The sequence below is a fragment of the Danio rerio genome, chromosome 19 (genome assembly GCF_049306965.1).
Source record: "Danio rerio strain Tuebingen ecotype United States chromosome 19, GRCz12tu, whole genome shotgun sequence".
NCBI classification, from domain to species: domain Eukaryota; kingdom Metazoa; phylum Chordata; class Actinopteri; order Cypriniformes; family Danionidae; genus Danio; species Danio rerio.
In genome coordinates this window covers 6238173-6250477 of record NC_133194.1, presented here as the reverse complement: position 1 = coordinate 6250477, position 12305 = coordinate 6238173, and the positions used below count along the sequence as shown (strand labels likewise).

The window sequence follows — 12305 nt, the reverse complement described above, 5'->3', positions numbered from 1 at the left end:
CATCACCCTGAGGATAAGCTTCGTGACAAAAGCTAAACATCAAATGCTCGGGCACTTCAGAGAGAAGTGGATTAATAAATATCGCGTGATTAGCACTAAACGATGATTATGTAAACGAGGAGACCCGCATTCCTTTGCGAAGGACAATGGGGCTGTGGAAATACACACATTGTAGCTAATGAGTGTAAATATAGCAAATCTATCAAACAATAATTGTAAACAACATATCTAAAATAAACAAATGATGTGATTAATTGAGATGCGTAAATTAGATATGCAAGATGACCGATTTTCAACCAGATACAATTGTTTTAAAAATAGGACAAAATGTGTTATGAAGTGGGCAGGGGCGTAGTGGACATTTTAAAAGTGTGGGGGGGTAGCTGTATGAATTCCAAAGGTTTACATTCTTAATCCCCTGTTTCTAAATTGTCTCGTCTCTAAAAGTAAAGGGGACGTATCCCCACTGTCCTCCCAGGTTTCTACGCCCCTTGAAGTGGGAATATGCACAAATTAGCTTTTAATAATAAATATTCAAGTATACATTAATTGCATGAAAGCCTATAAATGAAGAATATCACAGGATTGGCAGTGCGATATTGCTGTATATTGGCACTGGTGGTAGGCGTGAGTGCCTTACTGTGTGTTCACACCGAAGGCGGTGAAAGCGTCAAAAGTTGCTCTGGCCGCCCTGGCGACAAGGCTGTCTGCCTTCAACCCAGGCAGTGAGAGCGTCAAAATTCGTTATATAGATCTCGTATTTTTAAAGTTGTCGTTGCAGCATCATATCAGTTACATTCCCGCATCAAACATGCTTTCTTGCGTGAAAATGTTGAGCACTTCTTTACAAATTTATTTAACTACGGAAGATCAAGTTGCATGTGGTGTGGCTTCGCTCCACTTATCCAATGAGTGTCGAAATGTCTGGAATATTTTGAAGCAGCCAAAAAAAAAAAATAATAATAATATATATATATATATATATATATATATATATATATATATATATATATATATATATATATATATATATATATATATTTTTTTTTTTTTAAATTATTATTTTTTTGTTTTAATTAATGCACATTGGTCAGTAACTTGCCAGTAACTTTTTAAATGCATGTTCCTGTAAGAAAAAATTGCAAATAATCTGACGACTGCAATTATCAAATCCTTGTTGTCGGAACCAAAGTTTACAGTGACAGTGTTCTCTGGAATCCTCTCAAGCGTGGACGTCTACATTCCGATTGCTTGCCGCTAAATCCCATCATAGCTCATTACCATAAAATTGACTTGATTTCAACTGTCCTTGACGCCCACACTGGTGAAGATGCGCCACGCTGCATGAATGACTTCCGGCTACTTTGACGCCTCTTTCGGTCTGAACGCATACAGTTAATGTCCCACCAGTGACGATATACAGTCAAATCGCACTGCTACTCATTTGGTTTTGCATTTATACAACAGTTTAACGACATAATCGTAAATATAAAAATATACCAACTACAGAGAGTCTCAAAATCCTTTTGTATGAGGAACTACTTTCTTCCGCCATTCATTCACATCTGCAGCTGATGTCAGAACAGCAGAAACTACTTTTAAACAACTACATTCTCTCGTAAAAAGTCTCAAAAGTACATTATGTTGTCCAACAGCTGCAATATTTGTCCAACTAGTGAGTTTATCGATCTGCTGTTGCGGAGTAATACACAAGAGTGAAGAGGCTGCACGAGTTCAGATATTGCATAATGTCGCACGGCTATCACCCAATCAGAGTCGAGAACCAGACAGAACTGTTGTGCAAATGGGATTATGCACAACACATAAATAAGGCAAAATATTAAGTTAATAATGACAACATAATATATGAGCAATATCACACGAGTAGCAGTGCGATATGGCTGTATATCGGCACTGGTGGGAGGCAGTTTGATGGCATAATTGTGTATATAAAAACAAAATCAAACATGGAGATTCTCAAAAACCCTTTTGTATGAGGAACTACTTTCTTCCGGATTGAAATCATAAGCTGACAGTTAAACAGCTGAGCGAGCATCTTTTAAACTTTAGATCTGTAGTGTCTGCTTTTTGCTGGCTGTATGTGGGCGGAGTAGTACACAAAGAGTAAAGAGGCTGTAGGAGTTCTGATATTGCAGAATATTGCACGGCTATCAGCCAATCAGATTTGAGAACCAGACAGAACTGTTGTATAAAATGAATTAAATAAGGATGACAGATGTTACCAGGCTGGTGAGGGATTCTAACTGTAGGTTGCTGTTTACAAGTGTTTTCCCCATTGCTTTTGACTCAAAAATGTTTTGGGTGATCCGCCAACTGGGCTAAAAAAAAAATAAAAATTCAAAAGATTAAGAGGGAGCAAGACCTGAGAGGAAAGAAATAATCATCATTAAAACAGGGAGATTTAAGTAGCTGATTTTACACCATCTATAAAACTTTACTCACTCCTCGCTCGTTTTGGTGTTTACAACAGTAAAACTACACAGATTTTAAATTGGTTTCTGACAGGGAAAAAAAATCTCAGGTAAAAGTTAATGTTCAAATGGGCAATCCTTTCTTTAAAGAGCATTTGGATATTGGCGTCTTTTGCACCTCACACACTGCAGTGTGCAGCAATTTCCACAACTGATAGAGATCTAACTGCAAGCGTCACACAGCTGTTACTGCTTAGACAAATCACAATAGCATAAAACAGGAAGTCTTTTTTTTTTTAAGTTGCATCTAGCTGGAGGACTTTACTGTAGAATTTATTAAAAAGCCAAACCCTTTGGGTCATTTTATTGGTTGCCTTTTGCACATCTGTGCATCCATGCTTAAAATAACTACTTTTTTGTTGTTGTTGTTGTTGAAAATAGGCTGTTTACCGCTCCCCTAAGGTTAAACGTTGAGTTTTTCTGTTGTTGAATCCATTCAGCTGATCTCCTGGGCTGGCAGAAGCACTATTAGCTTAGCTTAGCATAAATCATTGAATCGGATTAGACCATTAGCATTTAAATCTGGACTCTACTGTTGTTACATCGTGTACTGAGACAGACAGAAAATGAAAAGTTGCTATGTTTAAAGTCGATATGACCAGATATGTTACTCTCATTTAAGAAATTTTTCTGCACCATGACAACAACAGGCACATTGACAAATTAGAAAACAACTTTTCATAGACCAGAGGTCTAAGCACACAAATGTAAGCACAGAAGAGTAAAGCTTAAAACTGTTGGAGTTTCCATTCAGTTGACCTCCGGGTCTGACAGAAGCACTTTTAGCTTAGCTTAGCATAAATCATTGAATCGGATTAGACCATTAGCATCTCACAATAATAATAATAAAAAAAAAACGTTTCAAAAGTATTTTAATTGAAATCTGCACTCTACTGTTGTTAAATCATGTACTGAGCCAAAAAATGAAACTGAAACAGACAAAAAAATGAAAAGTTGCTATGTTTAAAGTCGTTATGACAAGGAACATTACTCTCTTTCAAGGAGTTTTTCTGCACCATGGAAACAACAGGCGAATTAACAAATTAGAAAACACCTTCTTTTCATAGACCAGTGGTCTGAGCACACAATGTACCAACAAAAGAGTAAAGCCTAAAATAGCTTGAAACCGTTTTTGAATCCATTCAGCTGATCTCGGGGTCTAACAGAAGCACTTTTAGCTTAGCATAAATCATTTAATCGAATTAGACATTAGACATTAGCATCTCACAATTTTTTTAAAAGTTTCAATAGTTTTCCTGTTTAAATCTGGACTCTACTGATTTTAAAGTCGATATGGCAAGCAACTTTACTCTCATTCAAAGTATTTTTCTGATTAGAAAACAACTTTTCATAGACCATTGGTCTTAGCACACAATGTAACTTCAGAAGAGTCAAGCTTTTTATAGGAAAATTATCAGAAAAACTTTGAATTATTTGAGTGAGATGCTAAGGGTCCAATCCGATTCGATGACTTATGCTAAGCTAAGCTAAAAGTGCTCCCGCCAGACATGGAGATTGGTTGAATGGATTCAGAAATAGTAAAACTCGACTGTTTACTCTAGGGGAGTTGTAAAATGAGCCCTGAAATGTGAAGCAATCTTTTAGGAAAACTATTCCTTAAAGATTCTTGCTATTGTCCAGCTCAGAAATACACTGCATATATAGGCACTTTTTGCATACGCACAATTTTAAGAACCACAATACGCTGTTTACATATGTTTTCATTAATAATCTACAATCAGTATTCTATATTGTTTACATTCATAGATATTTATATATTTACATTTCATAATTATACTTCTGTCACTTGTTTGTATGTATACTTGTTTATATATATATATATATATATATATATATATATATATATATATATATATATATATATATGTGTGTGTGTGTGTATGTCCTGTATGATGTGTATGTTGTGTGTATGACTTCACTGTGGACGGAAAAGTAAGAATTTCATTGCACAGGGAAACGGGTTTCCTTACTGTGCACATGACAATAAACAAATTATATCTTGAATTGAATTGAAAAGATATAGACAAACGACCAATCCTAATGTAGCAGACCGTTTCAATAATTAAAATAAAAATGAACAATGTAACAGTTGCATTTTCCCACCTTTTAATGTATTGCCATAATTCAAATGTACAACTACTTCCAGTCACATTAAAAGACATTTCAGTGATTAAAAAAAAAAAAATCACCTTTTTTGGGGGGGAAAAAATTGAAATCAAATGTTGTTTCAAAAAACAGGCATTCACAAAATCATCCAATCAAAAATACAAATATACACAACTTCCCTTTTGTAACCATCACTGACCGAAATGTTGTGCAACACTGACAAGATTTAGCATTTAATTCCCATGTACGTGGTTCATAATTAGCTGTGCACTTTCGAAAAGTCACACATATCAGTTTGACAATCCCCCCTTTTTTAATTTAGACCTGTAAATTTAGACAAAAATTGCTGAATGTAAACCCAAATATGCTAAAATCACATGAACAAGTCCTGAGATAATGAACTGATAAAACAAAAAAACCCATCTGATTTCAAAGTAATGCTTTCAGACAACCGACAAAACTGAGGTATGGATGTTTGGAGTAACAGTGCAAAATATATACTGAAGAGAAAAATCAAATGGGAAAAGAAAATTAATACTAAGCATTTACCGGTCAAATGCTGAACTCTTAAGATCAATTCAAAGCGACTATGCAGTAACTTAAAACTACTGACCATGATCCATGGAAAAAGAGATGATCCAATTGGTCTGGTATAAGAGCTAGTGTTATTTTCAATACACAAATAGATTTATAAAAAAAAAGGATAAAAGTCATCATCATGCATAACATTAAAAACATCTACATTTTCAAGTAAGTTTGTAGGAATTATGCAGATCTGTGGGTGAATGAAGGACTGCATCACAAACTCATTTTACAGATTGTTTGGCTTCTGTTTGCTTTGCTTCATAAAAAAAAACAATGAATTTCTGATATCAACACCAGTCAGTTAAGTTCCATCATGACCGACTGCAGACGCAAATGCACACACAATTTCAGGCACTACATACAGCACAGAGTTGCAATGTCGTTTTTACAAGAAACCACACCACACATTCGCCAATACTAACTGAATAAATAGCTACGCCCCAAAATGGATTCGCATGCTAATTTACTTTAATCGGTGCTCTTAAATAGATGAGCCTACAAGGGGCTGTCAAAGGCAAAATTCAAGTCCTTCAATACTCATTTAAATTGCTTATTGTGACTTAGAATACACTACCTGACAAAAGTTGTGTCGCCTATCCAAGTTTTAGGAACAACAAATAATAACTTAACTTCTTGTCGATCATTTAGTTCAAAATCAAATCAATCTTGCAGGACTTCCAGAGTTCGTCAAGCTTTTTTGGATTTATCTTCAATTCCTCTGTCGTCTTACCCCAGATATGATCAATAATGTTCATGTCTGGTGACTGGGCTGGTGAGTCCTGGAGCACGTTGACCTTCTTTGCTTTTAGGAACTTTGATGTGGAGGCTGAAGTGTGAGAAGGAGCGCTATCCTGCTGAAGATTTCGCCCTCTGCTGTGGTTTGTCATGTAATGGTCAGCACAAATGTCTTGATGCCTCAGGTTGTTGATGTTGCCATCCACTCTGCAGATCTCTCGCACACCCCATACTGAATGTAACCCCAAACCATGATTTTTTTCCTTCACCAAACTTGACTGATTTCTGTGAGAATCTCGGGTCCATGCTAGTTCCAGTAGGTCTTCTGTAGTATTCGTAATGATTGGGATGCGGTTCAGAAGTCAAGTTATTATTATTTGTTGCTCTTACAACTGGGATTGACGACAAGACTTTTGTCAGGTAGTGTACATGCCAACACACCAAACTCTACACCTTGTTCTTTTAGAGCATTTCCTGGTGCATTTTAAAAAGCTTGTTTGTTTAGGCATAAAAGAAGGCAATCGTGTTCAGATCTGCACCAAACAATTGCTCCGTGGTCACTTGCCCTACTTGAATCCAATCTATGGAGTGGTGAGAAAACCATAAAACCTAACCACCCATGCTCTATCCTGATTTATGATGGGTTATGTATATTAACTGCAACTAGTTTTGCTAATATCTATCAGAATAACTCATGCATTATCCTAAAGTTTAAAAAGACCATGTGAAATTTGGCCGGACTAATATTTTAGAACTACTTAAACCACATTTAAAAAAAAAAAAAAAAAGCAAAGAAAACCACCATAAATCTGCAGATCTTTACTTCCTTTAGTTCAGATGAGTCTCTATGACCAAAGGCAAGGAAGTTTACTCGCATGTGACTTTATTGCCTAATGTTGGCCTATATAGACATGTCGCCTTGAGAAAATGATCCAAGTAAATCTACTTTGGAACAAAGCAAAGAATCTACAGGTGTGAAAATGCCCTCAAGCCCAAAGTATATTTCGGTTTTTATATGCATGTCTGGGCAGTGTTTCTCAACCACATTCCTGGAGGAGGACAAAATTTTCCAGGCTGCGTCTGAAATTGCATACTTCCATACTATATAGTACGCTAAAAATAGTATGCGAGCAAAGTAGTATGTCCGATTTCATAGAATTTAAAAACGATATGTGAGAAGTACACAGATGACCTACTACTTCCGGCGAGATTCTGAAGTGTGAATCTGATGGATGCTTAGCTATCCCATGATGCGTCGCAAGAGAATTCATGAATGGGAGCGACTCAGTTGACGGGGGGTAGGTTACTTAATTATGACAAAATGATGGATGTAGTACATCGGCGGTCATTCAACCTACTCACATTTATACTGTACAGAACGTACATTTTTAAAGGGTCGAGTAATACATTTAAATTCAAATGCAGTACCTACTGAGTAGTAGGCGATTTCGAACCAAAGTTCTAAAGTTCTAAACCAAACACACCTGATTCAGATCTTCAGCTCATTAGCAGAGTCGGAAAGACCTGACATAAGAGACATCCAAAAGTTGCAGTGGCGGTGGTCCTCCAGGAATGTGGTTAGGAAACAATGCGTTAGGGTATGCATACAGTGTGTGTGTGATGCAAATTGCCCCAAGCACAGTATGGTGAGCCTCCAGTAGGATTTTTCTATCCATACAGCACATAAGCAATTAGTTTTTCACTTAATTTGACCCGAAAGGTGTCAAAACTGAACTGCTTTTGTAACGATCATATTAAAAGCACCTGATCAATCAGGGAATGATACGCAAGTCCAGAATACCAGTCAGTGAGTGACTGTGGATAGCCAAACTTCGATTATCAAAAGTTTGCATCTATACTGAAATGATCGCCGTCATTTCGAAACTAAAATGGAGTCTTCTGCATTTTCAAAATGCTCCATTTTCATGGGTCGAAGATGCCGGAGTAGTGTGAACAGCAAGGGTCTGTACCATGACGGCAGATTAGCTGGCTAGCCAGTTAAGTTTCAGTTCAGTTTGCACCAATTCTGGACTTTAGCTACCATCAAGAAAGCTCAGCTGCTCCATGACAACAAAGAGTGATCAAACTGAAACTTAACTGGCTACCCAGGCATAACCATAACAAAAAAAGTGTACTTGCTTTTAAGATAAAAAGTGTAAACAGCTTCTTCTAGAGCTTTGTTTACGTTATCTATGGGCTCTATGCACAGATAGTGTTATTCAGCCAATGATAAACTTTCAGTGAAAGTTTATTCTGACTATTTTTAATTTCATAAGGCTCCTTTTACAGCATCAATCTTGTAATAATATAATTACAATACATTCAGTTTAATAGACTTAAGCATTCATTTAGTTGTTCAAGTGTAAAACGAGAAGAAAGAGACTAATCAAAATCAGCAGACGAGAGCAGAAACTCTTGAAAATATTGGGGTAAAATATTTTAAAGACATGCCAGGGGGAGATGGATTTTAATGCAGTGTTTCTTGTCCAGTCTGAGGCCCACTTTATATCATATATCTATCAGGCAGTGAAGATCAATGACTTTTAAAGAAATCAAACCTTAAACATGGCAATTGTATAATGGAATGGCAGTTGACCAGAAGCCCTGAGGCTGGCAGGTTGAAATTAAAAGTCTGTGTGCATATACCATATTTACACAAAACTAAAACATTTTAGTTTATTTTCTCTCGTCTTAAGTCATAATGATGGATTTTTTTTTATGTATTTCAAAGCTACAGAACTAGCCGTTATTATTATTACAGTTATTATGGTTAAAAGATGAAGTGTCGTCCAAGTTTTAATGCAATTTGAGGAGTAACAATGAAAACACAGCTATTGGGATTTATAAATCTACCTCACGTACGCGTAAAAAAACAGAAGAATACTTTGGGCTTAACTAATATAACCAGTCCCTGTTGAGTTCCAACAACTCTAGAGTAATTTAGACTTTACTAATCTAACCAGTTGTCATTTACTCAATGTCATTCTGGCCACGAAAGAAAACATTTGTTAAATTTTTTTGGCTGTCGTTTCTATGCTCATCTATACGTTTTTTTTATTTTTTTTATTAACATTTGTAATTACAAGGAAATCATCACTGACTACGCAGTTAAAGAAAATCTAGAACTGAGCACTAAGCACAAGTATAAAGTAATTAGTATCCAAACAAAAGGTAGGGTGCTAAACTATGAGCTAATCGGCTTATAGAACGGTTAAATCTAGGCACTAGCAAAAGATGACATACTTCATTATAATCTACTAATGAAGATACTCAGTACAAAAAAAGCTTAAGAGTCATGATGTAACATGTAATGGCCCATAATAGTAATAATAATAATAATAAAAAAGTACATGTGGTCGAAAAAAGGTTTCCCTTCATTGTAATCTTTGGGTTGCAAGTTCTTGGTACCTTCCTATGGGGACAAAAGATAGCATAAAACGAAAAAAAAAATAAGCCACATTTTTAAATGCACAGTCAAATAATGTGTAGGCCAAAAGCCGGTCCCGTTCCATTTTGTAAACTTTTTTGATTCGGATCTTAACTTCTAATATTGCAGAAGTCCCAAAAGATATGATCCCACCGATGAGGTATTGATCCAAAAAGTGAGAGCAACATCTTGTACTTTTTCCCCATCATGCTTATTACTGGCAGGGATATTGTAAAAACTTCAGGGTCGAGATCGGGAATGTGCATAACAAGTGGGAATCCGCTGTTACCGTTCCCGTCGATATAAGGTGTACATATAGGGACCATCCGCCATTTTAGAAATGGTAACTACTTCCATATGGAAGACTCCATATTCAGATATATGCCATTGACACTGGAAAAAAACAACATATCAACAACTGAGCATTACTCCAAGTTCAAGATGTAGAGCAAACACTACACGTAATCAGTACAGGAAGACGCTACTCTAGTCGAGGATACCAGAAAAGTCAGATCCTCTTTGTGAATATGGTGAAGGATTAGGAACTTGAAGTCTCTTTCAAATGAACTTTTCTCTTCATCCTGCTTGCAAACTGCTCCTTGGTTGTGCACGTCATGCAATGTTGACTATTGTGCATTTTAAAAATCTGTACGCCATCTTCCATCCATTGTGACAGGTTGATGAAAAATATCCAAAAAATCCAGTATGACATCAAAACGTAAGAGGTATTTCATGTTGAGTTCAAAGTCAAAAAAGATGGTCGATTTGATCGCAGGAGACGCGTTACACTAACTCTGGTTTGTTCGATCACATTCAAAACTTTGTTAAACGAAAAAACAACACCAGCATGCTACAAGAGACGTAACAACTGCGCTCCTCTTCTGTTACACAACAGCTTCATATTATGTTTGAAATATTTACACAGGTCTTTGAAACCTTGTGTTACGAAAAAGAAAAATCACACTTAATGAAAAAAAGTCTTCGATTCTTATTCTGATGATCTGTACAGCCCTACTTTGATATTTACAATGCGTACACAGCTTGTCGTTACTGACATTTGTTGTTTCTTCAGTTGATATTTGAATCCCTAAAATTAGGGAACTGAAATGAAGGTAAAAAGCATCTGAAGATCCTCAGAGTACCTTCAAACTAACAAAAAAAGGCTACAAGCTTTGCATTTTCTTTAGCAGAACTTGAAATGAAATTTACCGTCTCGACCAAATTACAACAAACATTCCCTTTTTCAATTCATTTCCTAAATTCCCCGATTACATGATTTTGTCCGTGTGCGTTCGTAAGTGAGCCTGGAGTCTCGATGACTGGGAGAAGCTCTTTCCGCATTGTGGGCACTGGTTAGGCGTCTCCTCATGTGTTTGCCGGTGAGCTCTGAGAAGATGTGCTCGACTGAACTTTCGCCCGCACTCTTTGCAAGCATGGGATTTCCTCCTACCTTTGTGTTTCGAGGACTCGCATCTGTTCGTGGCCTCGTCGTCATCTTCGTCGTCCTCCTCATCTTCATTCTCTTCTTCCTTTCTCTTCTGGTTACTCTTTGGGCCTTTGCTGCTTTGTGAATCGGCTGGTTCCGTGGACGCTTCTACACTTGGAGCAGCATCCATTGACTCATCGTCATCCTCAAGCAACTGGGAAGGGAGTGTCAGGAGTCTTTGCAACATTGAAGGGGATCTGATTTGAGAGTCATCACCTATGCAAAAAAAAAAAAAAAAAAGAAGGAAACATTGATATGCGTTCAAATTTTAGATGTATTAAGCCTAGGACACAACAAGCTAATGTGCAAGATCAGCTGCATCAGGACCAAAAAGCTGTGTGTGAACATATGAAACAGAAGGCAGCCGACCAAAATTCCACAAAGGAAAACTAGAACTAGTGATGCACACTTACAAAAAAGTGTTCAGTACCACTTTTACAGTACTTGTCACTCATCACGAAAAGATTTGCTTGTGCAAATCATTCATTTTCATCCGCTTTCATGGGGCCGGGTCGCAGGGGCAGCAGTCTTAGGAGAGAACCCTAGACTTTCCTCTCCCCAGATACTTACTCCAGCTCCCCCAGGGAGATCCAGAGGTGTTCCCAGGCCAGCTGAGAGATATAGTCCCATCAGCGTGTCCTGAGTCTTCCCTTGGCCTTCTGCCGATGGGACATGACTGGAATATCTTCCTAGGTAGGCGTCTAGGAGGCATCCGAAACAGATGCCCGACTCACCTCAGCAGACTTCTCTCGATGTGGAGGAGCACTCCTCCCGGGTGACAGAGCTCCTCACCCTATCTATGAGGGTGCACCCTGCCACCCTGCGAATGAAACTCATTTTTGCCTCGTATATCCAAAATCTTGTCCTTTCAGTCATGACACAAAGCTCATGACCATAGGTGAGAGTATGAACGTAGATTGACCGGTTGCAAATATTTGACAAAAGCATCAAAACTACAATACAATTGTTTCTTTGCGTTTCCCCTTGACTTGAACGGTTTATTTGGTTACATCACTTCACACGTTTTTGATCTCACGCTCTGATTCGATGCCAAACAACCAATTAAAGTACTCTTTTGCCAATGTCTGACACGTGCTTAATCAGGCCAAGTTGTGACACTAGGGGCGTGCTTACACTATGTACAGTTGCCTTGAACCTTGCCAAAGCACGCTTGTCCCCCTTCCCTTCTCCACCTGACGGCCGGCACTCACATTGCATCTGAGCCCGAGCACGCTTACGTCATTGATGCTACGCTGTTCAGTTTAACATAAGAGAAGCGTTCTCGCTCAGCACAGTGGAGATTTCTTTAGTTATATCATTTTAGTCATTTATTATGCATTCAAATATTTCGCCGAAAAGATTGGCCACTTTTAATAAATAAAATATAAATAATCAAAGTATTCATTCTGCAGGTATTAGGAGGTTTGCTGAAGGTGCACCTGTCGTGCAGTGA

General features: G+C 37.5%; 1 protein-coding gene across 4 annotated transcripts in view; it reads right to left on the bottom strand.

Moving 5' to 3' along the window:
- The window catches only part of si:dkeyp-113d7.10, a 28385-nt gene that overhangs the window by 4258 nt on the left and 11822 nt on the right, over window positions 1–12305 (bottom strand). For 2 of the 4 annotated variants that reach the window (XM_073931437.1, XM_073931438.1), the window contains one exon: window positions 10817–11068. In XM_073931437.1, the coding sequence (XP_073787538.1) occupies window positions 10817–11068 (252 nt within the window). Of the gene's footprint in view, window positions 1–4602; window positions 11069–12305 lie in introns of those variants that run through there. The other 2 variants (XM_009293997.5, XM_009293998.5) reach the window with 1 other exon arrangement.